Source organism: Eleutherodactylus coqui, chromosome 1, assembly GCF_035609145.1.
Source record: "Eleutherodactylus coqui strain aEleCoq1 chromosome 1, aEleCoq1.hap1, whole genome shotgun sequence".
NCBI lineage: Eukaryota > Metazoa > Chordata > Amphibia > Anura > Eleutherodactylidae > Eleutherodactylus > Eleutherodactylus coqui.
The window spans coordinates 87671801-87696751 of NC_089837.1; the positions used below are offsets into that span (position 1 = coordinate 87671801).

The 24951-nt window shown below is 43.6% G+C and overlaps 1 protein-coding gene across 2 annotated transcripts in view; it reads right to left on the reverse strand.

Annotated features, from left to right (window-relative positions):
- Positions 1–265: 265 nt before the first annotated feature.
- STAG1 (STAG1 cohesin complex component) overlaps positions 266–24951 on the reverse strand; it is a 134376-nt gene continuing 109690 nt past the window's right edge. For both annotated transcript variants that reach the window (XM_066598060.1, XM_066598049.1), the window contains exons 16-34: positions 21477–21580; positions 21286–21378; positions 20242–20331; positions 19347–19550; positions 16984–17054; positions 16420–16507; positions 16248–16328; positions 16017–16109; positions 15635–15809; positions 12800–12939; positions 11899–12000; positions 11612–11760; positions 10880–11008; positions 8352–8560; positions 6760–6931; positions 6420–6530; positions 6124–6238; positions 3246–3326; positions 266–1478 (exon numbers count right to left, since the gene is read on the reverse strand). In XM_066598060.1, coding sequence (XP_066454157.1) covers positions 1455–1478; positions 3246–3326; positions 6124–6238; positions 6420–6530; positions 6760–6931; positions 8352–8560; positions 10880–11008; positions 11612–11760; positions 11899–12000; positions 12800–12939; positions 15635–15809; positions 16017–16109; positions 16248–16328; positions 16420–16507; positions 16984–17054; positions 19347–19550; positions 20242–20331; positions 21286–21378; positions 21477–21580 — 2231 coding nt within the window. In that variant the 3' untranslated portion in view covers positions 266–1454. The remainder of the gene's footprint in view (positions 1479–3245; positions 3327–6123; positions 6239–6419; positions 6531–6759; positions 6932–8351; positions 8561–10879; positions 11009–11611; positions 11761–11898; positions 12001–12799; positions 12940–15634; positions 15810–16016; positions 16110–16247; positions 16329–16419; positions 16508–16983; positions 17055–19346; positions 19551–20241; positions 20332–21285; positions 21379–21476; positions 21581–24951) is intronic.

A 24951-nucleotide genomic window follows, 5' to 3' on the forward strand; every position in this document is an offset into this window, starting at 1 on the left:
CAACAGAGCGTTTCACTGACAGTATTGATAAATGAAGCCCTAAATGGTTTTATTGGTCGATACATTGTAACAAAATGGTACAACATTGAATATCCTACCTTCTTATGATGTCTATAACTTCATTATCTTGCCTGCTAGACAATCGTGGTTCCCTTATTTGGATTCATCATAAGTAAAACCGCTGATTTGCACTCAGGAAAACATACCCTGGTGACCGTGTTATCGCTCATCAGTCACTGGCATGAAACAAAACTATTCTAATGAGTATTGTTAAAATCACTTTATTTAAGACATGTGATTTTGACTTTTATTACAATAATACAGAACAGGGCAGTTAAACAGGGAATTATTGTGCTGGGGGAAAAATACTTTCCTCTTTCCCGTTTAAAAAGAGCCAAACTTGGGACAGATAACACTGAAAATGCTATAACTTGCAACATTGACCAGAGGAGGGGGGACAATGAAAAACGAAAAATGCCCATCCAAGCGGTTGTTAAAAGGCGACAAATAAGTTTAAAATTGCATTATTTTTTTTTGTACCTTTTCTTTACAAAAATATTCCTGTTGAATTTTACTGCATGGATATGAGGCTCAGGTCAGTCCCACTGTTATAAGGTTCCTTTTATTGTAAAATATGGATGATGTGTCGAACAATACAAGGAGTATAAAAAAAGGTGACAAACCAACAACAACAAAAAAAGGAGACAGAATAAGGAACAAGTGTCAAGAGAAGAAAGTGTTAACCGCGAGTGATGGAACTGGGCGAGTTGCTGCTGTCCTCGGTTTGCTGGTATCGACTGGTAGAAATGTGACGGACAGGTCCTTTCTGAAAGAGATTTGGAACATTCTCCCGGGAACGAAAATAGAAAACGTCTGGAAAAGAATGATGATCGGACATGTCTTGACATCCACTGAGTAAGAAAAATCCTTGTTCTGCTGGAACCGGGTTACAATTTGATTTGGCCCCCTCTGCGCCCCCTCTATCATTTCCTCTTCCAGTGCATTTTGTAAATTTATGTACATTTCTATACGGGGGGGGGGGTAGAGACGGCGGTCCTCTAGGCCACTTGACAGCCAATAAAGTAGAAACAAACATATAAAGGGGGGAAAAAATAGGTTAAATGTTGACTTGTACAGCAGGAAAATGAATTGATAAAACCATCTGTCCATAAAACAGGCTATGTGTTCAATTATTTCTCTGTATGACCGAATGCAAACCGTTGTCAGCATTCGGCATCCGCTGTAGCACGGATTCCAGCGAGGGGCTGTGTGTAGTGTTCTTTCCAGACACCGGGAACCTTCTCAGGTTGTACAGAATCCATCAATACCACAAGCATTTGGTTTAAACAAAAACTGTTAAAAAAGTTTTTTTTTTTTTGTTTTTTTTCTAGTTTTCTTACAGAAGCTCACAGTATACAGGCCTTTAAACAAGAGTTCCAGGTATGTGCTGAACCTCAGAACATTGGCATCCCGAATCCCTGGAATAGAAGAAAGAGGAATTACACCAATATACTTTGCGCTCTACCATTATTGCTTCATCTCCAAAACTTAAAGCTACAAAAAGTCACTGGAGATCTACATTAATACTTTTTTAATCATTTCAGGATTTGAACCCTCTGTCTTCCTCTGTGATGTACCTGTATGGGTCTATTTACATGGGTGTTTTTTCTCCCATAGTGACGCTGCTAGATAGAAGGAAATGGGCAATATCGCCCCCAAAAATAGGACATAGAGGAATTGCAGTATGAGAGCAATGTAAAAAAAAAATAGCGGCACACTCCGATGCAATTTTCATGCTGGGACAATGAGATTTTTATTTTTCCTATGTAAAAAAACCCACGCTTGAAAGCACGTTGAGATAGACTTGCGCATATTTTTGCTGGATTTATAGTAAAGATTTCCAAATATTGGTTCCCTGCTTTGAGTAGAAAGGTGTGTTGGCTTAACGGAATTCTAGATGTGAATCAGACCTTGATGGGGGTTTTGAACCTGGGACCCCATCACTGCAAGGAAGGAGTACTAGCCACTGGGCCACCACTGCCCATATATTTTGGACATGCCACAAAAATGGGATGTTTTTTTTTCTGCCATCTGTAGCATCCCACAGAAATAAAAAGGTGTCTGTGATTCTCCCCTCCTTGTAATTTGCACTTTGCATGTTCAACTCAAGCAGCTCATCTCTACAGGGAAGGGAAAGAGGGGAGGCGGATGCTACATTCGGCTTATAACCTCTTTCCCTGTAAAAGTTGGCGGGCTGCTCAGACTGAAGATACCCAGAGAGTGCCCATACTGAACAGGAAAGCTACAGGATTTCAGGCGCCTCCCCCTTGGAAGTCTCTGTGTTGGCTGCATTCCATCTGCACCGCCTTGTCCATCCGCTCTCCTCCTACTGGAGCCACCTTGCAGAAATGACAGCTTTAACGTCTCTCTGTTCCCAGTGAATGGTGGAGGTTTCTGGAAGTGGAAGTCTGGCACAAGAACGGGTCCCACACCGCACACAGATATGTGAATACGGCCTTATGCACCAGCTTCCCAATCACACAATCTATTGGGGTCTGAATTAAAGAGGATTCTCCAGGAATATAAAAAGAATACTTCACTGTTAAATCCCCCATCAGTCCAGCATCAATGTCTTTCTTCCCCATGGGCGCAGCGGTGATGTGCGGTATTACGCAAATAAAGTATTTGTGCGGGAGCAACAGGGGATGCAAAAGGTGAGAACTGGGTTTTTCCCCATATGCTGCTGTCAGATACTTTTTTCAACTGCTCAATCTTTTTAATTTTGGGATCTTCATGATCTAAGGGTGTTATATGAAGGAGTGACTTGGGGCATGGTCTTTAAAAAAGGGGTGGGACATATGTCAGTAAAAAGTTAGGGCGGACAGTGCTTTTTTTGTACATTTGTCCAGAAAAAAAAAAAAAATGACCAGGAGGTTGGCAACCCTGCCACTCCTGCCACTGTTGTTCAAGGGACATTTTAAAGGTCAAATTAGGGAATCGACTTTTGACTCCTATTGATTTTAATGGAAGTCAGAATGGGGAGTACCGATTCACAATTAATTTTTTTTAAGATGGGGTCTGCAGTGACCAGCCCAGTTATTTCAATAATGGCTTGACACCATTTACAATATACTGCTGCATGCTTAGACACCAAACTAGAACCTGCCTGCACCTCACTACATAGAACATAACCAGTCCTTACAATGCAACAGGTGTATTTTAGCAGGAAGGGCACGAATACGTACTGAATCATCTTCAATAATGGCTGCGGAGTCGAAGAAGTCTGGTCGGAGTTCTGCTCTTTCCCGTCTGTTTCGAGAAGGTGGCTAGAAAAAGAAAAAAGAGTCATAAAAAATTTCAGCCAGTGTCTGGAAGCTGTAAAAGCACAAACCCCGTGCTCCGTTACAGCGGTTGTCTCTAACCAGGGGCTCTACAAATGACTGGGACCCCGTTACTTAGAGGCGTTGCCCAGAGTTAGAAAAACAGGCCTGCTTTCCTGCAAACACAGCGCCACCCTTGTCTATATGGTTGTGTGTGATATTGCAGCTCAGTTCTATTGAAGTGAATGGGAGCTGCGCTGCAATACAAAACGCAACCCACAGACAAGGGTGGTGCTGTGATTGGAAGACAGCAGCCATGTTTTTCAACCCTGGACAACCCTGTAAGGACGTGGCCTATTAGGGCCAAATGACGCAGCGATTTTCTGTGGATTTTCATCTCCACTTTGCAAAAGAGATGACTGAGAAATAAAATGAAAGTTAACACAGCCGCATGAGGGCTGGCTATTCCCATGGCAAACTGTAGTTTTTACTGGTACCACTTCTGGGTACACACAATGTATTGTAAAACAAGAGAACAGCAAGAAAGAAACATCAGTTCTGCCATTTTTTTGTGAAAACAATGCTGAAAAAAATACATATTCTTTTCACTTTTACACAAAGTTTTTATTTATTTCTAACACAGACCGAAGCTCTGTCAGAGTTTGTATTTTTTTGTGTGATGATGAGCTGTAGTTTACTGGTATTATTTTGGGGGTATATATGGCTTTTTTGATCACTTTTATTGCGAGACAGAATGAATAAAGTAAGCATTTTGCCTCAGTTTTTCTTTTCAGGTTGTTGTGGGTAACACGATACCAAATATGTGGGATTTTAAAAATGTTTAATATACAGAAAGGGAAAGTTCGCAAAAAATGGCTTTATTTTTTAACTATACTAATTTTATTTTTTGTCACTTTTTTATGTCTCCGTGGGGGACTTGAACCATCATAGCTTTGATCGCTATGATAATGCATTGCATGACTTCTGTACTGAAATGCCTTATCACTTACAATAGCGATCATAGGCCATGGCAGACCCGAATACAAGTGAATAGTGTCTGGTTGCCCATCAGCCCTCTGTGAACCCTTTAAATGCCGTGATGTTCAGTGATTGTGGCATGTAGGGGGTTAACAGCGGTGATCACTGATCTTATCGATCTCCGCTGTTGCAGTAAGAGGCCGGCTATCGGTCACCGCTGGCTCCCACTGCAAGACGGCACAGGCTCACTTCTGAGCCTACGTCATCCACAGGAGGTAAGTTGATGTTATGTTGGGATACGTCCCCCTAGCCAGGACATCAACTTACAACCTGTAGGTGTTAAGACAGCATTTCACGTCAGTCTGGGTAAACTGTTCGACCAGCTAGAAGCAACCAATTTATTAAGAGGCACAAGCCTCCATACGTTTTTCCATTTGGTGGCACTTCCATGTGGCAGAGATCCACGTCAGCTACAAGATGGTGCAGGTCTCTAGTATCATGCATTGTAGAGAGGAGGAAAGCCACGGCTGGGTGTTACGGAAATAGCTGAGCTTGGCAGCCTCGCACCATTTCTGTAACTCCCAATGAAGTGAATAGCCGCACAGCAAGCTACATTTGCGCAACTCCCGTGTTACAGAAGCAGCGTAGCACACTGTGTGAAGCCATTTCAGTAACACTCATCCACTTCAATGGAAGCTACAGAAACCGCTTAAAAGGTTTATCCAGGGATCCTGTATTGTGCAAAATCTCGCTCAGTAGTAAAATACCAGAATACATCCTTGTCCCGGTCCCCCTGCCGCTGCATTCTCGTCATTTCCCACTGGTTTTCATTACGGGGTGCAGGAAGCAGACGACGATGTTCCCGACAAAAAGGCCATGTGACTGCTGTAGCCAATCACAGTCTCCCTTCAGTCACTGAATAGCTGCAGCACTTATGTGACCCGTTGTAGGGTCGTCATCACTCCCCTCTCGGAAGTGAGGTTCAGCAGGTAGTGGGGAGCCAGCAGGTGAATGGGGGAAGGGTGAGTATGCCTTCTGTTATTTTACTTCTGCAAGCTGCGGGAGGTTTTGCACAATACTATGGTCCTTTAAGGCTGCAGCACGCAGCTTTTTCCTTACCACCCGGCAAGGTGGTCAAGATACCCAACTGAGAGTTTCTCACGTCAGCCAAGTTGTGCCGAAATGGGAATACGATTCCACAACCCTTTCACAAGGACCAATAGTCATGAGCGAGCATCCCTTAGAACGCCGATTCCCTGACCATTGCCCCATGTAAACAGGGCAGCGATGACAAACAAGCAAATGCAGCCCCCCCCCCCCCCCCCCAAAAAAAATAGGTCCAGTGAGCGTAGCAACCTGTATAAAATGGGGATGTGCTGCGGACTCTGGATTCTTAGCGGTTGTGCCTGTAACCAGTGATGAGTAGCGCTGGCCAATTTCTTACCCTGCGGTTTGCTGAATAAAACGCTGCGATCTCAGCCACCGGTTGATCACGTGGCAGCTACACTGAACTCGAACGCCGTGCTTCTCCGGGCAGCAAAATGCTGGAGCTCAGTATAGCGGACCACATGATGTACTGGCAGCTGTCCACTAACCAGTACCATTGAAAATGTATGGCCAGTTTGAATGACTAACGGCCAAATATTGCCTAAATCTGTATGGCTGCATCTGCAAAACAATTGCCCCCCTAGGTGATGCTTACATACATATTTAGGCCATCACAACATGTGCCATGGGTAATACCACACGTCTGGCATGTTTATCACAAGCATCTTCTACCATGGTGGTTTTCACACCGTTGTTCACACATGGAACTGCAACTTACCAGATCAATAACCATTGTGTCCTCAAACTCCTCATTCATGTCTTCCAATTGTCCCCTTGAGGACATCATTACATCCTCAAATATGGGCTCTGCATCATCCTCCATTAGACCTCGCCTGAAAAAGATTCCAATATCAGTAAATAGTATCTGCCAACCATTTTCTAATTAGTCATTTATTAATTACATAATCCATACCGCAGATAACCCCCCCCCCCCCCCCACTGTTTTAGCACGGGATAACAATATTAGCAATGAACTAGAAACTGTGTGTGCAGAGCCACACACTATATACTTACACTCCGTGTCTCACACCGCTCCGCACTTTCATGTAGCTCATGGATGTTCTGTCTTTTCTATTCAAGTCTTCTAGCTTCTGTTGACCCAACCAAGACATCTGCATCTGGGGACTAGACCAGAGAACACACAGAGCACGTTACAATACACTACGTGTCACTACAGATCTCCAGACATCTAATAAGCATTGACAGGTAGCTGCTAATCCCTGGAGCTCGGTAGGTTGTACCATGAAGGCGCATCTGGCAACAACTACAAATTACATGCAGGTATTTTGAACAAAACTGTCCTAAAGTAGCACAATTATAACGGAGGAAGCAGAACATTACACCGGAGACCTACTTGTGTAAGAAGTCTGGTTCTGAGCCATGTTCAGACTCCTGCTCAGGCATTTGTTCTGGCATCGGTCTGGGGTTTTCTCGCAGTACAGTGGATGTAAGCTGAGGTGTGGTAAGTGCTCCTGGTGTTTGAAGGGTGTCGTTCCTGGTTACCCAGGAGCTGTCGATGCTCTCTTCTGTGAAGGAAGAATATTGTCATAAGTTAAAATCAAACACTTCTGTAACTTAAGGGGGCACTAACTTTTAAGGCAACTTATGCTCATATAACAGCCTGTGTCGGTCTCCTCAAGCTCGTAATATATTTTCATACTTGTGTTTCACCACTGCTAATTGTGTTTTAGGTGGCTGCCACTAGGAGTCTCCCTTCCAGCTCCTCTGCAATGCACTGCCCGTTGTTGGGTATTGAGCTTCTCTAGTTACTGGGACGTTCTGTTAGCGGTGAGGAAGGAGCCATCTTTACAGGCTGCTTCCCTTCACTCACAGGCTGACAGATCTACAAATACAGTGTCTGCACAATCTCTGCCTCTCCTGACGTTCCAGCATTTGTGAGTGCACATTATATCGTGGTTACTAACCATTTGGCCAAAATGGCTCTGAATACCTGACTCATACAATCGTCCTGGGACAGCAGAGGGGTGGGCATTCAATTATTGCCTCTTTGCCAATTGGACCCGGGACAAAGCAATGCAGAATGGGAAGTGAGAGAAACGAAGTTCAGGACAGTGAACTACTTGGCGGAATGGTAGGCTTGTCACATGCTCCTGCCAGAAAGTGGATAGCAAACAGCACAAAAATGGGAATGTCCACTTGAAAATCAAAACTTAGAAAGATGAAAGAGGGTGCAAACAAAAGCAAATGAGAGGGTAAAGGGAGCCAATTATATATTCGAAAACATGTTGAAAACTAAGGTGTACTTTAAGACTCAGAAATGAGAGGAGACACTGGAACAGTTTCCTCCCTAATGACTTCCCAACTGCGAGTCATAAGACACGATCCACGAAGACTATTAAGACGACACAATGTGACTAGGGAATAAGGCAAGATTAGCATTTAGTTTTCTCCATGTACCTGCATGGAACAGAACCTCGGAAAGATCTGACGGCTTACAGCGGGTAACAAGCGAGGCACAGTGATGTTCTTCACTAGCTTATATATGAAACACAAAATCTGTTTGTGTCGTATACAAATCCACACTGCTGGTCCGGTTTAAATAAAATTTTGCATGAGCGTTCCTCCGCACCGGGTGACAAATACTGGTAAAATTAAAAAATCGGAAACTCACCGACTTTCCCTATAATTTTTGTTGCCAATAGCAACCAGCTTTCATTTCAATTAAAGCTGTGATTGGTTGCTGTTTCTTAAACTGCTGAGATACAATGAAAGCTGCACTGTGATTGGTTGCTATGGGCAACACAGATTTTCTTTTGATGCTAGGCTCATTTTTGTGGCCCCTTTGTATATTCCAAGACTGCTATTCATAAAATCGCTGTGCAACACAGGGTATATCACCTAGTTTCACATATAGTGAAGTTTAAAACAACCAAATCAGTGTTTTAGTTGCCAAAAGTCAGTTCACAAAACCTTCTTGTGTCTTACCTTCCACTCCTCTCTTCTTGTGCATGGGAGGCCGGCCTTTCTTACTTCTCACGGAGGAGCCTTTGCTGTTACTGCCGCCACTATTCACAGACAAGCGGTCCTCATCCCCTCCTGTTACCAGAGAGTTTCTGTAGGAGATAAGCGGCAGCCAAACATCTTCTCTTCTCTCCATCATTTGATCGGACAGGAATTTCTCCAGATATGAATGTCTGAGCATGGAAAAGAAATGGACAAGAAATGAGCTTTAGAAGGAATTGAGCTACAGAGCGCCTCTGTGTTAGATTTAAGTTCTCTGCTCGTCTGAATGGTCACCATGTACTACTACATCACCATTGAGGTGGCCGCTGCAAGGGCTCCTGTGCGAAAAGGGTTGTTGGACAGTACTGCCCCACTGATCACAAGAAATGGGATCTGTGAGGTTCACAAATGAATGGAGCAGTGGTGAAATGTGCAGTAAGCCTCCAGTCATTTCAAGAGGACTGCCGGACAACCTCTCTTTTAAACAACAACCTGAATAGGGAAAGGGGCAGCATCGGCATTTAGCCCTCGTCTGGAAGATACTCACATACATACATACATACATACATACATACATAGAAACAGGAATTCACTAATAAAAATATTCTATTTGTACATGTTAAAACCTCAGTCTCCTTCAGAGTTCTCTCCATTTAAAGTAATACATTTGTCCAAACATTTTTTTCCCAGTGCTTAAGGCACTTTTTAAACACTTGTTGATGTTTTTTAGTCCTTGTGCCATTTTTTTTGCTTCACCTCTCCTACATCAGAAAAACGTTTTCCTTTGAGATCTCTTAATCCAAGGATTATTTAAAAAAAAAAAAAAAAAAGTTGCAAGGAGCGAGATCAGGATGAGGCAAGGTTTTTAAATTGTGGAGGAAAAACAGCATAACACTCAGCGGTGTGTGGGCAGACGTGTTGTCACGATGGAAGAACCAGTCACCTGTTTGCCACAGGATGTCTGGAAAAAGGTTGATCATTAATTGACATTTCACCTTGTTGGAAACAAAAGAACCTTTTGTAAACTTGTCTTACTCACGCCAGCTTCCTTATCGGCTCTTTGTAGCATAACCACTGAATCTGCTGTTTTGCCCAAAAGACAATATTTCACAGCTGCAGGTTGTTAGCATTCATCACCCATCACAAAAACAGGTAAAAGCCCGAACAACTTGTTGGAAAAAACAAACACACACTGGGGCCGAGCGCAGCCTACCCCACTTCTTCTGACGGCATACTGCCTCAGAAGGGTTCTGCAGACATTCATGCCCCGCACAGCAGAAGCCTGTACTAGTGATGCCCCGCACAGCAGAAGCCTGTACTAGTGATGCCCCGCACAGCAGAAGCCTGTACTAGTGATGCCCCGCACAGCAGAAGCCTGTACTAGTGATGCCCCGCACAGCAGAAGCCTGTACTAGTGATGCCCCGCACAGCAGAAGCCTGTACTAGTGATGCCCCGCACAGCAGAAGCCTGTACTAGTGATGCCCCGCACAGCAGAAGCCTGTACTAGTGATGCCCCGCACAGCAGAAGCCTGTACTAGTGATGCCCCGCACAGCAGAAGCCTGTACTAGTGATGCCCCGCACAGCAGAAGCCTGTACTAGTGATGCCCCGCACAGCAGAAGCCTGTACTAGTGATGCCCCGCACAGCAGAAGCCTGTACTAGTGATGCCCCGCACAACAGAAGCCTGTACTAGTGATGCCCCGCACAACAGAAGCCTGTACTAGTGATGCCCCGCACAACAGAAGCCTGTACTAGTGATGCCCCGCACAACAGAAGCCTGTACTAGTGATGCCCCGCACAGCAGAAGCCTGTACTAGTGATGCCCCGCACAGCAGAAGCCTGTACTAGTGATGCCCCGCACAGCAGAAGATTCTGGTTTCCTTTGGGTACATCACTTAGCCTATTTTCTCTATCTGTTCTGAAAACTTGCACCCTTTGCATTGAGAACTGTAGATGCCTAATGGGATCAATACCCCTATACATGCTTACACATTAAAGGAGTTGTCCAGTTGTAATGTACTGATAGTCTATCCTTACGATAATTCAGCAATAGTTTATCTGCAGGGGTCTGTTGCAAGGAGCCCCTATCAAGGAGCCGTTTTCGAGGTCAGTGCACTGACCCAATTTTTGCAGGAAGCAGGTTTTCCCTCTCCCCACTGCAGTGGCCAAGCTTGGAATTATAAGTTAGGTTGTCATTCATTTCAATGGGAACCTGGTTTGCAATACCAAGCTTGTCCACTAAAGTGTGAACAGAGCTACCCGTTTCCTGCAAAAACCAGCTCAGTACACCAGCCTGGCAAACAGTTGAACAGACGAGGTTCTTGGTGTCAGACCCCTGCCAATCTAGTATTGATGACCTATCCTGAGGATAGGCTTTCAATAGGTTACAACAGGACAACCCCCTTTAAAGAAGAAAATTAATGATGTACAGTCTCTATATGAAACTTATTACTGATATTCCCACTCAAAAATCACTACAATTCAGCGAAAACACAGATTTCATACTTACACTGTCTTCTTGTCCTGCCGTAACAACTTTGAAGAAAATTCACTCAATACCTCCAGGAAGGCCAAGTTTAGTGGTGGGTACTCTGGGCCCTTGGGATTTTGGTATTTAAAGGCAAATTCTATACCATCTCTGCATTTAGGAAATTAGAAAGATCAAAACGTTTCACTAAAAATATAATTGGAAATTCATTTTAAAAGAACTATTGTGTACATGAAGAATACTACTTTCTAAAAAAAACAAAAAACAAAGTGCAGAACGATATTAATGACAGCTCTGATAATACACCAACATCTCACGAATATAATTATATGGAAGGCATAATATAATAATTTAGAAACAGATTATATATCAGTCTACTGATATGCAGGAATGCAGTCCTAAGCTCTCGCTCACGACCTGAAGGTTGTGGGTTCAATCCCCGGGTGGTTCAGGTAGCTGCCTCAAGGTTGACTCAGCCTTCCATCCTTCTGAGGTCAGTAAAATGAGGTGCTGTGTAAACTGAGGGGTTGCACAAGATGCTGCATCTTTGTGAATGTCTAGTTACTATCGCTTATGATGAAACATTAAAGTATATGCGCCCTCCTGGTGTGAGATTATGTATCTCTTAATGTTTGAGTAGCGTTTATTATTACTGCATTAAATTGGCCTCTGCTTGTCACCACCACGCCATTACATTACATGAATCTGCTTCACTACCATCTACAGAATTGCTACATACTGTAAGTCACTTACTTGTGTAACGTCGCCACAGCTTCCCTCGTCTTTATCTGATCCAGACCAAATGTGAGTGCAAACCTGCGAGCCAACTCTTTAATACCGCTGACATGTGCGGACGTCCTGTCCAGATTGGGGCCTTGTTCCTGGACCAGCTCGTTGAATAGCTAGAAATAGTGTGATTGGATTTAAGTCTACACATAACTTGTATCCAGGAAGATTCTACTTTTGAAGAATATGATTGTGTCAAATATGAGACAACAGGTTCTAAAATCCCCAGAAATCGATGAAAACCTAGTTCTTACCTGCTGCAAACTAAGGATCAAGGTCTTGGCACATTGGATCTTGTCTATTTGCCTCGTTTTACTTAGTGTTTCTTTAATGATGTCACCATAATCGTTGTAATACTGCAGAAAAGAAAAGGAGTATTAAGCAAATCTTAAATAGTTCTTAACCCTTTCCAATCCAATTTCCCTGCCACCCGCGCACCCCTAGCTCTTTATTCATTCTTGGGCGGTAAAGCGCGTTGTGGATTTCTTGGATTTACTCACATAAAAATGAACAGTCAGGAGGATTTTATTAGCAATTTTTTGAAAATGAAATAATTATGTGTGTTTCCCATCAAGAAGATCATTTGTAATAATCCTGTAAATACATGTATATAAGACTATTCACTTCTAATTTCTCTAATGACATCTATCTCTGTAATACAGTGCCATACAAAGACATCCTTTAATTGCATAGCACATTTCTGAGACTATGCAGGACCGCTCTTCAATGTCAAAGGCTGTTCTGAATATGTATTTTACAGTAATGGATGGAAGGATAGCTGTGTAGTATGGAGTGGGTGTGGTTATGCTGCACAGCCTCTGTAAGAGAGGGGGCGGTGAACTTGTGCATGTTCATCGGAGACCAGATGATTAGTTCTGGGAGTGCCGTCAGCCAGAAACTTTGTATTCTAAATGCATGAAAATGAAAATTTGAAGCATTCTAAATACATGAAAAAGGAAAATTCAAGATTTATTGATTTTTCATGCACAAAACGTTTCCAACTTTAACCCTCAAAGTATGCAATCATTAAAATATTATATGCTCTTATGTTCTGCTCTATTTAAGTACAAATTTATAGAAAAATATCACCCCTCCCCCACTGACAAATAGCTGATAACATTTTATTAATATTTATATAAAAGTTAAGATTTTTACCTTCATGTAGTGCTTGAAGATGTCTGCTGCTGCATGCATATCTACAATGTCATAGATGATAAGTTTACAAAATGCAGCAAGCAGATTTCTTCTCTTGTGCAAAGCCTCAATTTTATTGGCTTCATCTTCCTCGTCCCCCTCTGCAGGAAAAAGCAACACTGATTTATGGCGCAAGTCTGTATCAATGCTTTCATTTAGGATAACCCTGACCAAAAAAAAAATCTGAACAAAAGGACTTTTACCTCTAAAAATTACTTTGGTCCAACACCTGCTAAAAAACAAACATTCTAATATAGGTTTTCTACCTAATTCGATCTATAAACAGTGTAAGGTTTGTGATTGGACAACACCTTTAAGCCAACTGATGGCCTAGCAATCCCACTAAAATCAATGTGAACAGTAACATGTGTATTTCCCAAGGCTGACGAGGAAGGGTGTCAACAAGTTTGCCATTTCCAATACCAACCAGCAGAATTGTGAATCCAGCTCTGAACTATAAGTGTGAATTCACATGTAGCAGTTTGTTACAGATACATTTATGACTGTCCCATCTGAATTTGGCTTGCAGAAAACCAAAGTAAACTCCTTCATATGAATGTAATTCATTTTCAGTTACAGAAATCAGAGTTTGTTTGCAATAAGATCAAAGAGTAAATTCACAAGTGGCAGATTTGCTACAGAAAGTTCTGTCACTAAAATCGGCTCCCCTTTTGCATGCAATTGCCTGTGGCCTATTCCGATGAAGGACAAGGTAGCAGAACTTTCTGCAACAAATGAGTCATGTGTGACTACACCCCAATTCATGCTGTAACTCAGTCAATCATAAAATGAAGAATTGGTATCTCCACTTATAAATATGTGGGACACTCATGCTATAGATCACGTGTCAAACACAAGGCCCGCGGGCCGAATACGGCCCGATGCCCTGTGTTATGTGGCCCGCGGCGTGCCGACGCCGCTGACCACTGCAGCGATTACCAGCTGGGGTGCCGCAGCTCCCCGCTGGTAATCACGCCAGCAGCGCTGATCCCAGCGCACACTGACATCAGTGTGCAGCCAGGATCCTTCTCCCCGGGTCCCCTGCTCTTCAGTTCCGCAGGAGAGGACTCAGGGAGGAAGCGTTCTGGGCTACACACTGACGTCAGTGTGCATCCGGGAATCAGCGCGAGAAGAGGAGGAGCGGCGCTGACAGCAGGGAGGAGGTAAGTAGATGGGCTGGGGCGCTTATTGTTAATGAAAGGGCTTATTACTGGGGGGGGGGGGTATTATTGTTACTGAGGGGGCTTATTACTGGGGGAGGGGCTTATTATTGTTACTGAGGGGGCTTATTACTGGGAGGGGGGCTTCTTGTTGCTAAGGGGGGGCTTATTACTATTACTCAGGGGAGCTTATTACTAGGAATCAGCGAGAGAAGAGGAGGAGCGGCACTGACAGCAGGCAGGAGGTAAGTATATGGGTTGGTGGGGGCGCTTATTGTTACTGAAAGGGCTTATTACTGGGGGGGTGTTATTATTGTTACTGAGGGGGCTTATTGTTACTGAGGGGGCTTATTGTTACTGAGGGGGCTTGTTACTGAGGGGGCTTGTTACTGAGGGGGCTTGTTACTGAGGGGGCTTGTTACTGAGGGGGCTTATTACTGGGGAGGGCTTATTGTTACTGAGGGGGCTTATTACTGGGGGGAGCTTATTGTTACTGGGGGGGGCTTATTGTTACTGAGGGGGAGCTTATTACTGAGGGGGAGCTTATTACTGAGGGCGGCTTCTTATTGTTGCTGAGGGGGGCTTCTTATTGTTGCTGAGAGGGGGGGCTTATTACTATTACTGAGGGGAGCTCATTATTACTGATGGGGGGCGTTAACGTTGCTATGGGGGTATTACTACTGAGGGGGTTAATATTACTAATTGGGCCACTGTGGGGGTCATTATTTTTACTAGGGCCACTATCAGGGTCACTATTAAGGCTCGTTCACACGGGTGTAATTGTATTTCGGTCGCGCAAATACGCTGCGTATTAGTGCTATCGAAAATCGCTTAGGCCTGTATGTTTGCAAAAATGAACACACGTGGGCCCATTGAAATGGTGCGCAAATATGCAGTGAATACATAGGTTCCTGCTCATTCACCATGTATTCGCGCGGCCCATGCACACGGGCGGAAATTCCGCGGCGGGATTTCCTGCAGAATTTCCTTTTGTGGAAGCTGCCATAGGATTGCATTAGAAAACGCAATCCTATGCAGACGGCTGCGATTTGTCCACACGAAATCTCGCACAGAAAACAAACCGCGCCATGCGCTATTTCTGTGCGGGGCTCGCAGAGAAATGTCACTCCCCGGCCGCTGACTCCGCTCTGCGCTTGTCCCGGCAGCCTGCACATCACAGAGCTGGAGCCGCGGGAGCAGGTACCATTCTGGTTCCTGCAGGGGCGCGGGTCGGGTCCCACTGCGAGAATTCTCGCAGCGGGATCCATTTGAAGATCACCATAAGCCTGATGCGGCCCTCGGTGAAAATGAGTTTGACACCCCTGCTATAGATAATGCATAATGAAACAAACCTCAGTGTTATTCATAAATTCTACACATCATTCAAAAAATGAGAGAACTCAGTCTCTACAAGTTTAAAATGAGTTATTCAAACTCCCTCCATGACATCCATACGCCCCTCTAGAGTCCCATCTACAAAGGTTGCCTGTTTGCACTCTATGTATATAGTGTCACTTAGATTGTCGGTCTAGACAAACCAGACAGGATGGGATGTTCTCATACACTAAGAGGTTTTTGCCTCAATACCGAGACATTGGAGCGATTATTGCACTGAATTAAGAGAGCTCCTCATTACCCATGCTCTGGTTCTCATCATCTTGATCGATGAACACGTGATCCATGACAAAACTGAGCAGTTCAGACTGCAGTCCTATGTCAGGATTAAAGACCAGCAGCAAGAGATTGTCTCTTCCACCGCTGGTCAACTGATGACTGTAGATCATGAGGAGGTCACAGAGCAGCATGAAGGCCTGGAAGACAACGATTAACACATTAAAGCCCAAATCCCTAGTCATAGGTAGAAAATGACCCACTGTATCAAAGACAATGAAAATGCAACAATTCACAATGATCCAATCTGATGGCATAGTTCTTGGCCTACTTGGCCAGACACATTCGGATGCCTAGATTTAAGAATTTACCAAAAAGATTATGGTGGTCTAAATTCAAGCCCTTACCTGTTCTTTCACCGGGGTGTTAACATTGGAGAGACACTGCTGACAAACAGCCAAGAAGGACTTTACAGTTTTTCTCAACATCAACATATCTTCCTGTAAAGAAACAAAACACAACCCATCAAACTAGCGCTGAATGTCGCCTGTTACATTAGAATATACAATATATTAGAATATACCATATCTACAGGCAGTTAAAGGAGCGCCTTGGAGTACGTTCTACAGGTAACTTACTTTGGAAGGGTTGCCTTCTGTGATTTTCACCAGCTGCCATAGAATGGAGTAATGCGCACACTGAAGAGCCTGGACTCCAATCTGGGCAGACAATTGTAGTGATTACATTGCACAATGTCCATGTAACGCCAGAATGTACTACAGAAACTCTATAGTAATGCCAGATGCTTACCTGCTCAATCATTCCTTCATGTTCAATGCCCGTCCTCAACAGCCGGTAACAGTTCCCAAACAAATCCCATTTTGTTAAATCATGAGCGCTGCAGATATAGAAAATCAACTTTTCAGATTTGCACTTTTTCCACAAATGTTGCCACCACAAAATAAATGTCCAAAAAAATAGCTAAGATGGTATATGGTAAAGTATTTGAAGTCTTAAAAGGGCTGTCCAGGATTAAATAAGCAAAAAAGTAGCCTATGGAAAAGAAGGACGTCAATTCTGGAGGGAAAAAGAAACAACGTTGCGATTTGTTTTCCTAATCCTGGGCAACCCCTTGTATTAATTGGCCTTCCCTCTCATAGGTGATCATTATTCAATTAGTACGGGTCCAACTTCAGCCAATCAGCAGAATGAAGGCGCTGGAAAAACCAGCAAGTACCATGCCCCCTTTACCAAGGCAAGCTGTACTGCAGCAGTCAAGCCTCTTCATTCTGCTGATCTGCAGGAAAGTTAAAAAGTTCATAGATCTTATCCTTCATATTATTAACTGTATGAGAGAGAGAAAAAGCGACTCACTTGTGAAAACACGTTAACCGCTTTAATGAGGCCAAGACATTGTAGATATCATCCTCGTCTGCTTCTTCAGCCTGGAGAAGGAACCATACACAGCAACATTTCACAAGGAGCATTTTGAAATCCAATTTTCTGTTAATATGGCACGCCCCCCATAGTCTGTAACCCTAGATCACTAAAGATATTTTCGAGTAACGCCGTCCCTACATATTAGTCTCACAGACTTGACAAAATTAAACTGCAAGGTTTTATTTATTAGTCATTGGTCATTAAACTAATTCCTTGCAGTCATTGCAAACTGGAACAGTGTGTTCACCACAAATGGCCATGCTGCAGGCGTGGCATGAGAGCATGGTCATCCTGTGCTTCTGGTATGGGCAAAATGTGCAAATTCTGCGTTTGTTTGGCCGTGCTTGAGAAGTACTCGCCACAACACTTTCAACTTGAAAAATATTTTTGAAACTTGCTTTAATATCCCTTCTCAAATTCACAGTATGGAAATGATCCCACAACCACGGCTCAGTGAGTATCTGAGAGACTAATGTTTAGTGATCTGGGGTTAAATATCTTGTGATGCGTGTCTGAGACATGTCAAGAGGATATCAGACCAAAGTCTACGAGAGGAGAAATCAATTGCACTTGTAAAGGCATTTCAGGAGCACTTGTGAAAATAGCCAAATGGCGCAGAAGGAAGAAACAGCATGGTGATAAACTTCTGTCTCTTCTAGTGATCAGTCAGGTCTTAGGCCCCCTGTCCACGGGTGTTGCGGTATCCCGCGGCGGAGCTCCACCGCGGGAACAGGTGCTGCCGACGAATTTCCACCGGTCAGCCTAATCTGATAAATAGGCTGACCGCAGAGAATCGGGGCAATTCGCAGCATGACAGGCAGCCAGACAGGGGGGGCCGGGGCTTTCCATAGCAATGCTATGACAAAGCTTCAGACGGCGTGATTCGCCGGCGGTAAACCGCTGGCAAAATCACTGCCGTGAAAAGGGGGCCTTAGTCTATCCACCTTGATCTTTTGAGTGTCAGAATATTTTAAAGCTGTTCAGGCCCTTTAATAATTAATAGGTCATTTATCTTCCAGGTCCACAGATTTATGTAATAAGAGCTGTACGTTTTCACCAACACCCTTGTAGTTAATAAAAAAAATAAATAAAAAAAAGCTTCCTTAGGCACCTTTCACAATGAGCTTTCTGACACCAGTGATGGTTACATCCCTATTAGAGATGAGCGAGCGTACTCGGAAAAGCACTACTCGCTCGAGTAATTTGCTTTATCCGAGTATCGCTGTGCTCGTCCCTGAAGATTCGGGTGCCGCTGCAGCTGACAGGGGAGTCGCAGCGGGGAGCGGGGGAGAGCGGGCGGGAGAGAGGGAGAGAAAGATCTCCCCTCCGTTCCTCCCCGCTCTCCCCTGCAGCTCCCCGCTCCGTGCCGGCACCCGAATCTTCAGGGACGAGCACAGCGATACTCGGATAAAGCAAATTACTCGAGCGAGTAGTGCTTTTCCGAGTACGCTCGCTCATCTCTAATCCCTATCAGTCTGTGCAGAAAAATGTATGGGAACAGGAACCGCAGGGGTCAATATTGACAAGGGTTGCAAGGAGGTTCTCCGTGTCACATCTCAAGCTGGATATAAAAGCACAGGACGACGGCAATTTTACTATCCAGCTTAAAAGAGTGACCAGGATAGTAACTGAAATGGAGACCAAAGTCGCCCCATTTCACATACTGACCTCCTAACGCTTCATCCCTACGCAATTTCCTGCATAGAATAATAAGAATCAGCAGGGATCCAAAAGCTCAATATGAAAGCAGTCTAATAGAAATTACATTAAAGCCTCATTCACACAGTCATGTGCACGGTCAAGATCTAAGTTGGGTTTTTCCGACCTAGAAAGAGGGTTTAATTAGTAGCCGTGGTTGCGCCTTGGAAATCCACAAGCAGATTTAGTCCATCAACGGGGCAAGTTTCAGAATCTGCATGCAGAAAAATTCACGGCAGATTTTCATAGCATTCAATAATGCTAAAATGATGTGGATTCTAAAAGATTTGGGCGTGGAATCTGCAGCAAAATCCACATTATTTCAGAAAAAAACTTGCAATGTTCATACAGCGCAAATCCATGTTGAGGAAGAAAAGAACTGACAAGTCAATTCTTGGCACCGTCTCCGCTTCGGGCTGCAGCATGTGCATGTCCCTCAGCGACGGGGCCAAAATTTACAAGCAAATCTGCTTAAAAATGCAAGGATTGGCCGGTCAGAGCCATGCCTGAACAATCCCTGTGTGAATGAGGCCCAAGAGTTAACACAGTCATGATCAACTTTAGTTACTGGAAGTGGACCTGAGCAGCTGGACACTTACCTCTTGCAACAAATCCTCCACGGAGTGCGAGAAGCGATCAACCAGCTCGTCGATCAGCTGACTGTGAGCGATATCGACTCTGTTCTGGATGGTGTACTCCTCACTGCATAGGATGCTGTACGTTTTACTACACGCTTCTAACACGTCTGACTCCGTATGCTTCTCCACCACAAACTTGATTTGCTTTAGTAAACTGTCCAGATGCTACAGACGGAAAAAAAATACTTATACACTTGAAGAAACATCCGGAGTACATCCAAGATAAAGACTGTACATGACAACTATGAAAAGTGTTTTTCAGGACATTGGAAAAAAAATTTCTAGGGGCTTAAAATAATTTAAAACAAAAAGGAAAATTTTTTTTTTACAAATACCCATTTATTCCTGGAAGCAGCAGCGGGTGGTCATGTGCCGTTCATTGTCCATGTAACCACTCAGCCAGTCACCGACTTCAGCAGCGGCTCTTCCATGGGCCCTGAAGGCTGTGAGTGGCTGAACAATGCACAATGAAAGGCACATAACCAGCCGCCACTTCTGGGCTCCGTGAGACGGCCACCAGGGCTGCAGCACTGGATATGGAGCCGCCACAATAGTTGAGAATTCCTTTTGGTCTTAATTTTACATGATTTTAAGCCCCTAGAATTATTTTTCATACCCCAGAAAACCCCTTTAATATATTAGAATAGATAACTAATTCCATGAAAGTAAACTGAGTGAACAACCCAACCTGACATAGAAAATGCAGGCATTTATTACTGTTTGAGCCCAAGTAGATTGATGATTTGGGCCTACTTTGAGGTTTTCTTGATGGTCCGGAAAACTATTGCCAAGCAAATACACAAAAAAGTACTAAGTTCACATCTATGAAGACGATACCTTTTCCATCCTGACATACCTTTTCCATCCGCCCAGTACTGTAGAGCTCTAGATCAAAATACTGAGGGATTTGTAAAAGATTTGCCACTTTCTCTGCATCGGCAGAATACTACAGGAAACAAAGAATATGAAAGGTTACAGATGTAGGGACAACTATTTTGCACATTTAAATAGATTGTCTAGTTTTAAACTACTGATTGCCTAATCCTCAGGACAGACCATAAAGAGTTGATCAGTGGAGGTCCGCCACTCATGCTTTAAGCCGATTTCTGCAGGAAGCACACCGTTTCATTCCCACTGCAGTGGCCAGGTTTGGTACTATAGGTAAAGTTCTCATTCACTTCAATGGGAACTTAGCCTGTAATACCAGGCTTGGCCACTGCAGTGAGAACAAAGCTGCCTGCTTCCTGCAGAAAGCAGCTGAGGGAATGAGAGCATCAGCCTGGCAAATAGCTGATCAGCAAAGGTCCTGGGTGCCAAACCACCACCTATCTACTATTGATGATCTGTTTTAAGGATAGGCCATTAATAGTTTACAACTGGACAACCTTTTTAACATTAGCATGCAAGTGCCTAGAAAATGTCAGAAACGTAAATGCCTGAGGAAAGTTCTTTTTAAATTAAGAAAGATTTTAAAACTAAGAGCTACTGAACAACTGCTTAAAAAGGAATAAAAAAAAAAACAACTTGTGCATGAACACTGCCTCACTAAGATAACTATTTTTCCATCTGTCCTACTAGGGCATATAGACATCACACGGGGGTCCCCTGCTAATGAGACAGACTAGATCTTGCTCTGGAAGACCCAGCCATAGATGACTAGATGTGCAAGTATTCATCTGAACCGCTGACTTTAATTCTATACTTTCCCTGTAGCAGCCGTCACAGGCAAGTATCTAGGTGGCTACAGCTGACAGACTCTGAAATAGGACCCACAATCACCTTGTAGTGGGTCTGACTTCTATTGTAAAGGGGGGTTGCCTCCGTAAAACAGGTTTCATGGTGTCAGGCGTATATTATATATTTTATTTAAACCAAAAAGAAACAAGACAAGCGCTGGTACCTTCGATAGTAGCATTGGAAGTGCAACAATGAAATGCTCCGTCAGCTTATTCTTGTCATCTATTTGCGTTTTTCTTTCCTTGGCAGTTAAAACCTGAAAAAAAAAGGTTTCCGACCAATCACAGCAGCTGGAGAATGGGCATCACACAAACACCTGGTTTAGAGCAGTTCGAGGACTTGCCAGGTACTTACCCGCTTTCCGGTGCCCCTTCCCACCGGTGGATGAGCTTCTGCAGCCTGACGAATGGTGCACACCAAGAGCTCTATCAGGGCGCTCTCCTGACGCTCTGACATCACTGCAAAGAGCACAAAAAGTCACATCAATCTTCAGTGTCGGGTAACCAATAATCTGCTGTAAACCCGGAGACTAACCAACTAATAGACGGAATTAAGGGAAACTGAAGGGCAAGAATGCAAAGAATACCAGAGGATATGACTACATGGGGATAGTGCTTAATTACTCATTATGGGCCGAAAACACAAGCGTATTTTAGTTCTGGGTCTGTATAATGGACTCGTGTCGCGGCCGGACCGAAGGTCTCCTGACATGAACTCCATGCATCACAGTGATGCCATGAAGCTTGGAGTTCGGATAAGGAGATTTAGTCAGACTGGGACGCACGTCCGTATTATAGGTGCAAACACAGAGCCAGAATACGGTCGTCTGATCCCGGCCTGCATATATTATTCCGCCAATTATTCTGGGGACTCAATTTATGTATGTTCCATGATGTATCCTCGCACAGCTTGTACACCTTCACGCCATAACGTGTCCCCTTACTGGCAGGTGCTGGTGGAACAGAAACCTCCCTTTGGGAGGGATTCATCTACAGAAATGTCTCAGGTCCGGCGGCTCTATGGGGTCCCATGCCCGCACTCCACTGGTCCTAGTACCCGGGCTGCGGCGCAGGGGAGGCCGCATGTTTGTGACCTCTCCTGGCCGCCGGCTCTGGGCGCACACTCTCATGCAGGGGGCGTGTGCCTAGTTAGTCGGGTTGCTGGGGACATGGCGGGTGCTGTCCAGCAACATTTTCCTGTTGCCATGACTCCTGGGCACGCCTGGTCTCCAGCTACACCCGTGTTCCTTTTTATTGATCTCCTGCTTTGACTACCCTGGACTTTACTTTGCCTGACTCCTTGTACCATGCTCTCTCCTGTTGCCGACCCGGATTGCCTGACCTGCCTGTGTGTTTGTTTCTTGTATTTGTTGGTTAGTCTGACTCTGCCCCGCATCCCTAGGGAGTCTAGGGACTGTCGCCCAGTTGTCGCCCTAGGGCCTAGCCTAGGGGGGCAAGTAGGTAGGGACAGGGGTTGCGGGAAGTTTTCAGGGACTCCTAGTTACTCAGACCCCAGTTCCCTGACAAAATGTTTTTCTATAAGAGGTGTACGTCTGGGCAAAACTAGCATTACAACGCTCTATTATCGGCCTGATTTTATATAAGCGATCATAATTGGTGTCATTGCTGGGGGAGGGGGGAATGTGTATTATTATAATGCAGGAATATTATGATAGCTTGAAAACACATCATTGACATCGCCATGCGGACCATTGAGATGTGGTATAAAATATCCGTCCTCTGGTAGGCCCTAATGCACGGCTCCTTTACTAGCCCCATACATAATATAATACCTGTGGTGATACTTTAAACACAGGACGTATGTTTATGCCCTGCTGTGCCAAGTACCATGCACCCGTGACAAACGTATGTCCTGTGTTATGGGGCTAAAGTGCCCTATAATGAATTTTAACACTTTTAAAAACTTTCTAAGCGGGAAGAAATGGAAAATAATTAAATTTTTCTCATTTTGGGGTATTTCATGTATCCAGGGTGCAGTAGAAATACGGTAACTTTAGTCTTTGGGTCAGAAGGATTACGGTGGCATCAAATTTATATAGTTTTTATGTTGTACAACTTAGACAAATAAAATACAAAAGAATAAAAGAAAAATTGTTGCCATTTTTGGCCTACAATACCCGTTACATTTTCATATTGATGGGCCGGTGTGGGGGGTATTTTCTGCAGGGTGAGCTGTAGTTTCCATTGGTTATATTTTCAGGTACACACAACTTTTTGATCACTTAATTTATTTTTCTTGTAGACAGGGTGACCTGATCATATATACAATATACTGCAATATCTCAGTACTGCAGTATATCATACTTCTATAGGAATTCTATTAAGCCCTGCCACAGATAAGTAACATTTCATGTCAAGTTGAAAAGCTGCTAAGTTGCTCAATATTACAAATAGATTTAAAATGTGTACAGAAACAAATTAGCTTTATATTTGAGCAGCTTTTTCAAAGTGGTTACTTTTTACCAAAACTTAAGTGTTTAACCAGCAAAAAGTGACAACTTAACCTTCTTTGTACGAGCATTGCATCGTTTACCCAAGCAAAACACAGTGGATGAGAATTTTCCTCTAATTGACAGTCTCAAAAATCTAAATACTATTATACAGAAAGTAGTGTATAATGAAGGAGCGGCAGTAAATATGTACGCCCGCTGGGCACCACAGTGTGGCCATGTAAAAGCCCCAGAAAACATGAAAAGGTAGTTTCCACTTTCCGCAATCCTTTTTGTAAGAAACCCCTCCAAAAAAACAAGCTCATCACAGGGTGTCCACCAGCAATTAACCCTAATCGGAGAGGAAGCATTCAATTCTGCTGCATAGTTACTACTTCCCACACTGCCTGTTGAAATAAATGGGCAATCAGAGTAACGCCGAGACAGAAAATGCTCTCTGCTGCTACTGAACGACTGAGGGACAGAGCAAGGGACCCCCCTTCCCTGTTATTTTGGCAATTTGAAAATGGATTTTCTAAACCAGATAAAACCTTTAATAAATCTGCTGCAACCGATTTGATAGCTCAGGTCGTATGTATGTATGTATGTATGTATGTATGTATGTATGTATGTATGTGCACACACACTGACGTGAGCTACGACAAAGTTGTGCCTTTAAAAGTGGAAATAGGATTACCCCTGAGAGCCAACTTTTAATGCAATTTGGCAAAAAAAAAAAAAAAAAAAAGAAAATCGGAATTTCATTTGCCAAAACACCCCTTGCTTACACTTAATTTATTAACCCCTTAAGGCTGTTTTGTACCTTAACAGACACTTTTTAGGGGTTTTACTGCCCTATTTTGTTTCCTTCAGCTACCAAAATTATTTTTGCTGTGTTTTTTCCCGGTGACATATAAGGCTATTTTTTAATATCTCTCACTTTTTACTTTTTTAAGTTTTATTAGGGGTAAAAAGCTTAAAGCTTTTTTTCATTTATAGCTAGTTTTTTTTAAATTCGTATATTTGCGCTAAAATAAAGTATGGGAACGGGTTTCTGATTCTGTTTCGGATGACAGGGTGCATACGGCGACTGTTTTGGTTGGCGACTGTTTTGAGTAATTTTCTTTTTTTTAATGTATTTTTATATCATTCTGTAATTTTTTTCTTGTTTTTGTACCGTCTATTATGTCCCCTATGATGTCATATAAGACCTCTGGGGGTCATTCACATGTTTAGTTTTTTTATTACACACTTTTCCACTGTAGGAGCCCCAGTTACAAGGAAAAACATCCCCCTGGAGTGACAATAGTCACTGCCAGAGCTCATCAGGGTCTGCAAGGACCCTGCAGCTCTGCTGTGCCAGGGTATCCTAGCGGTCAC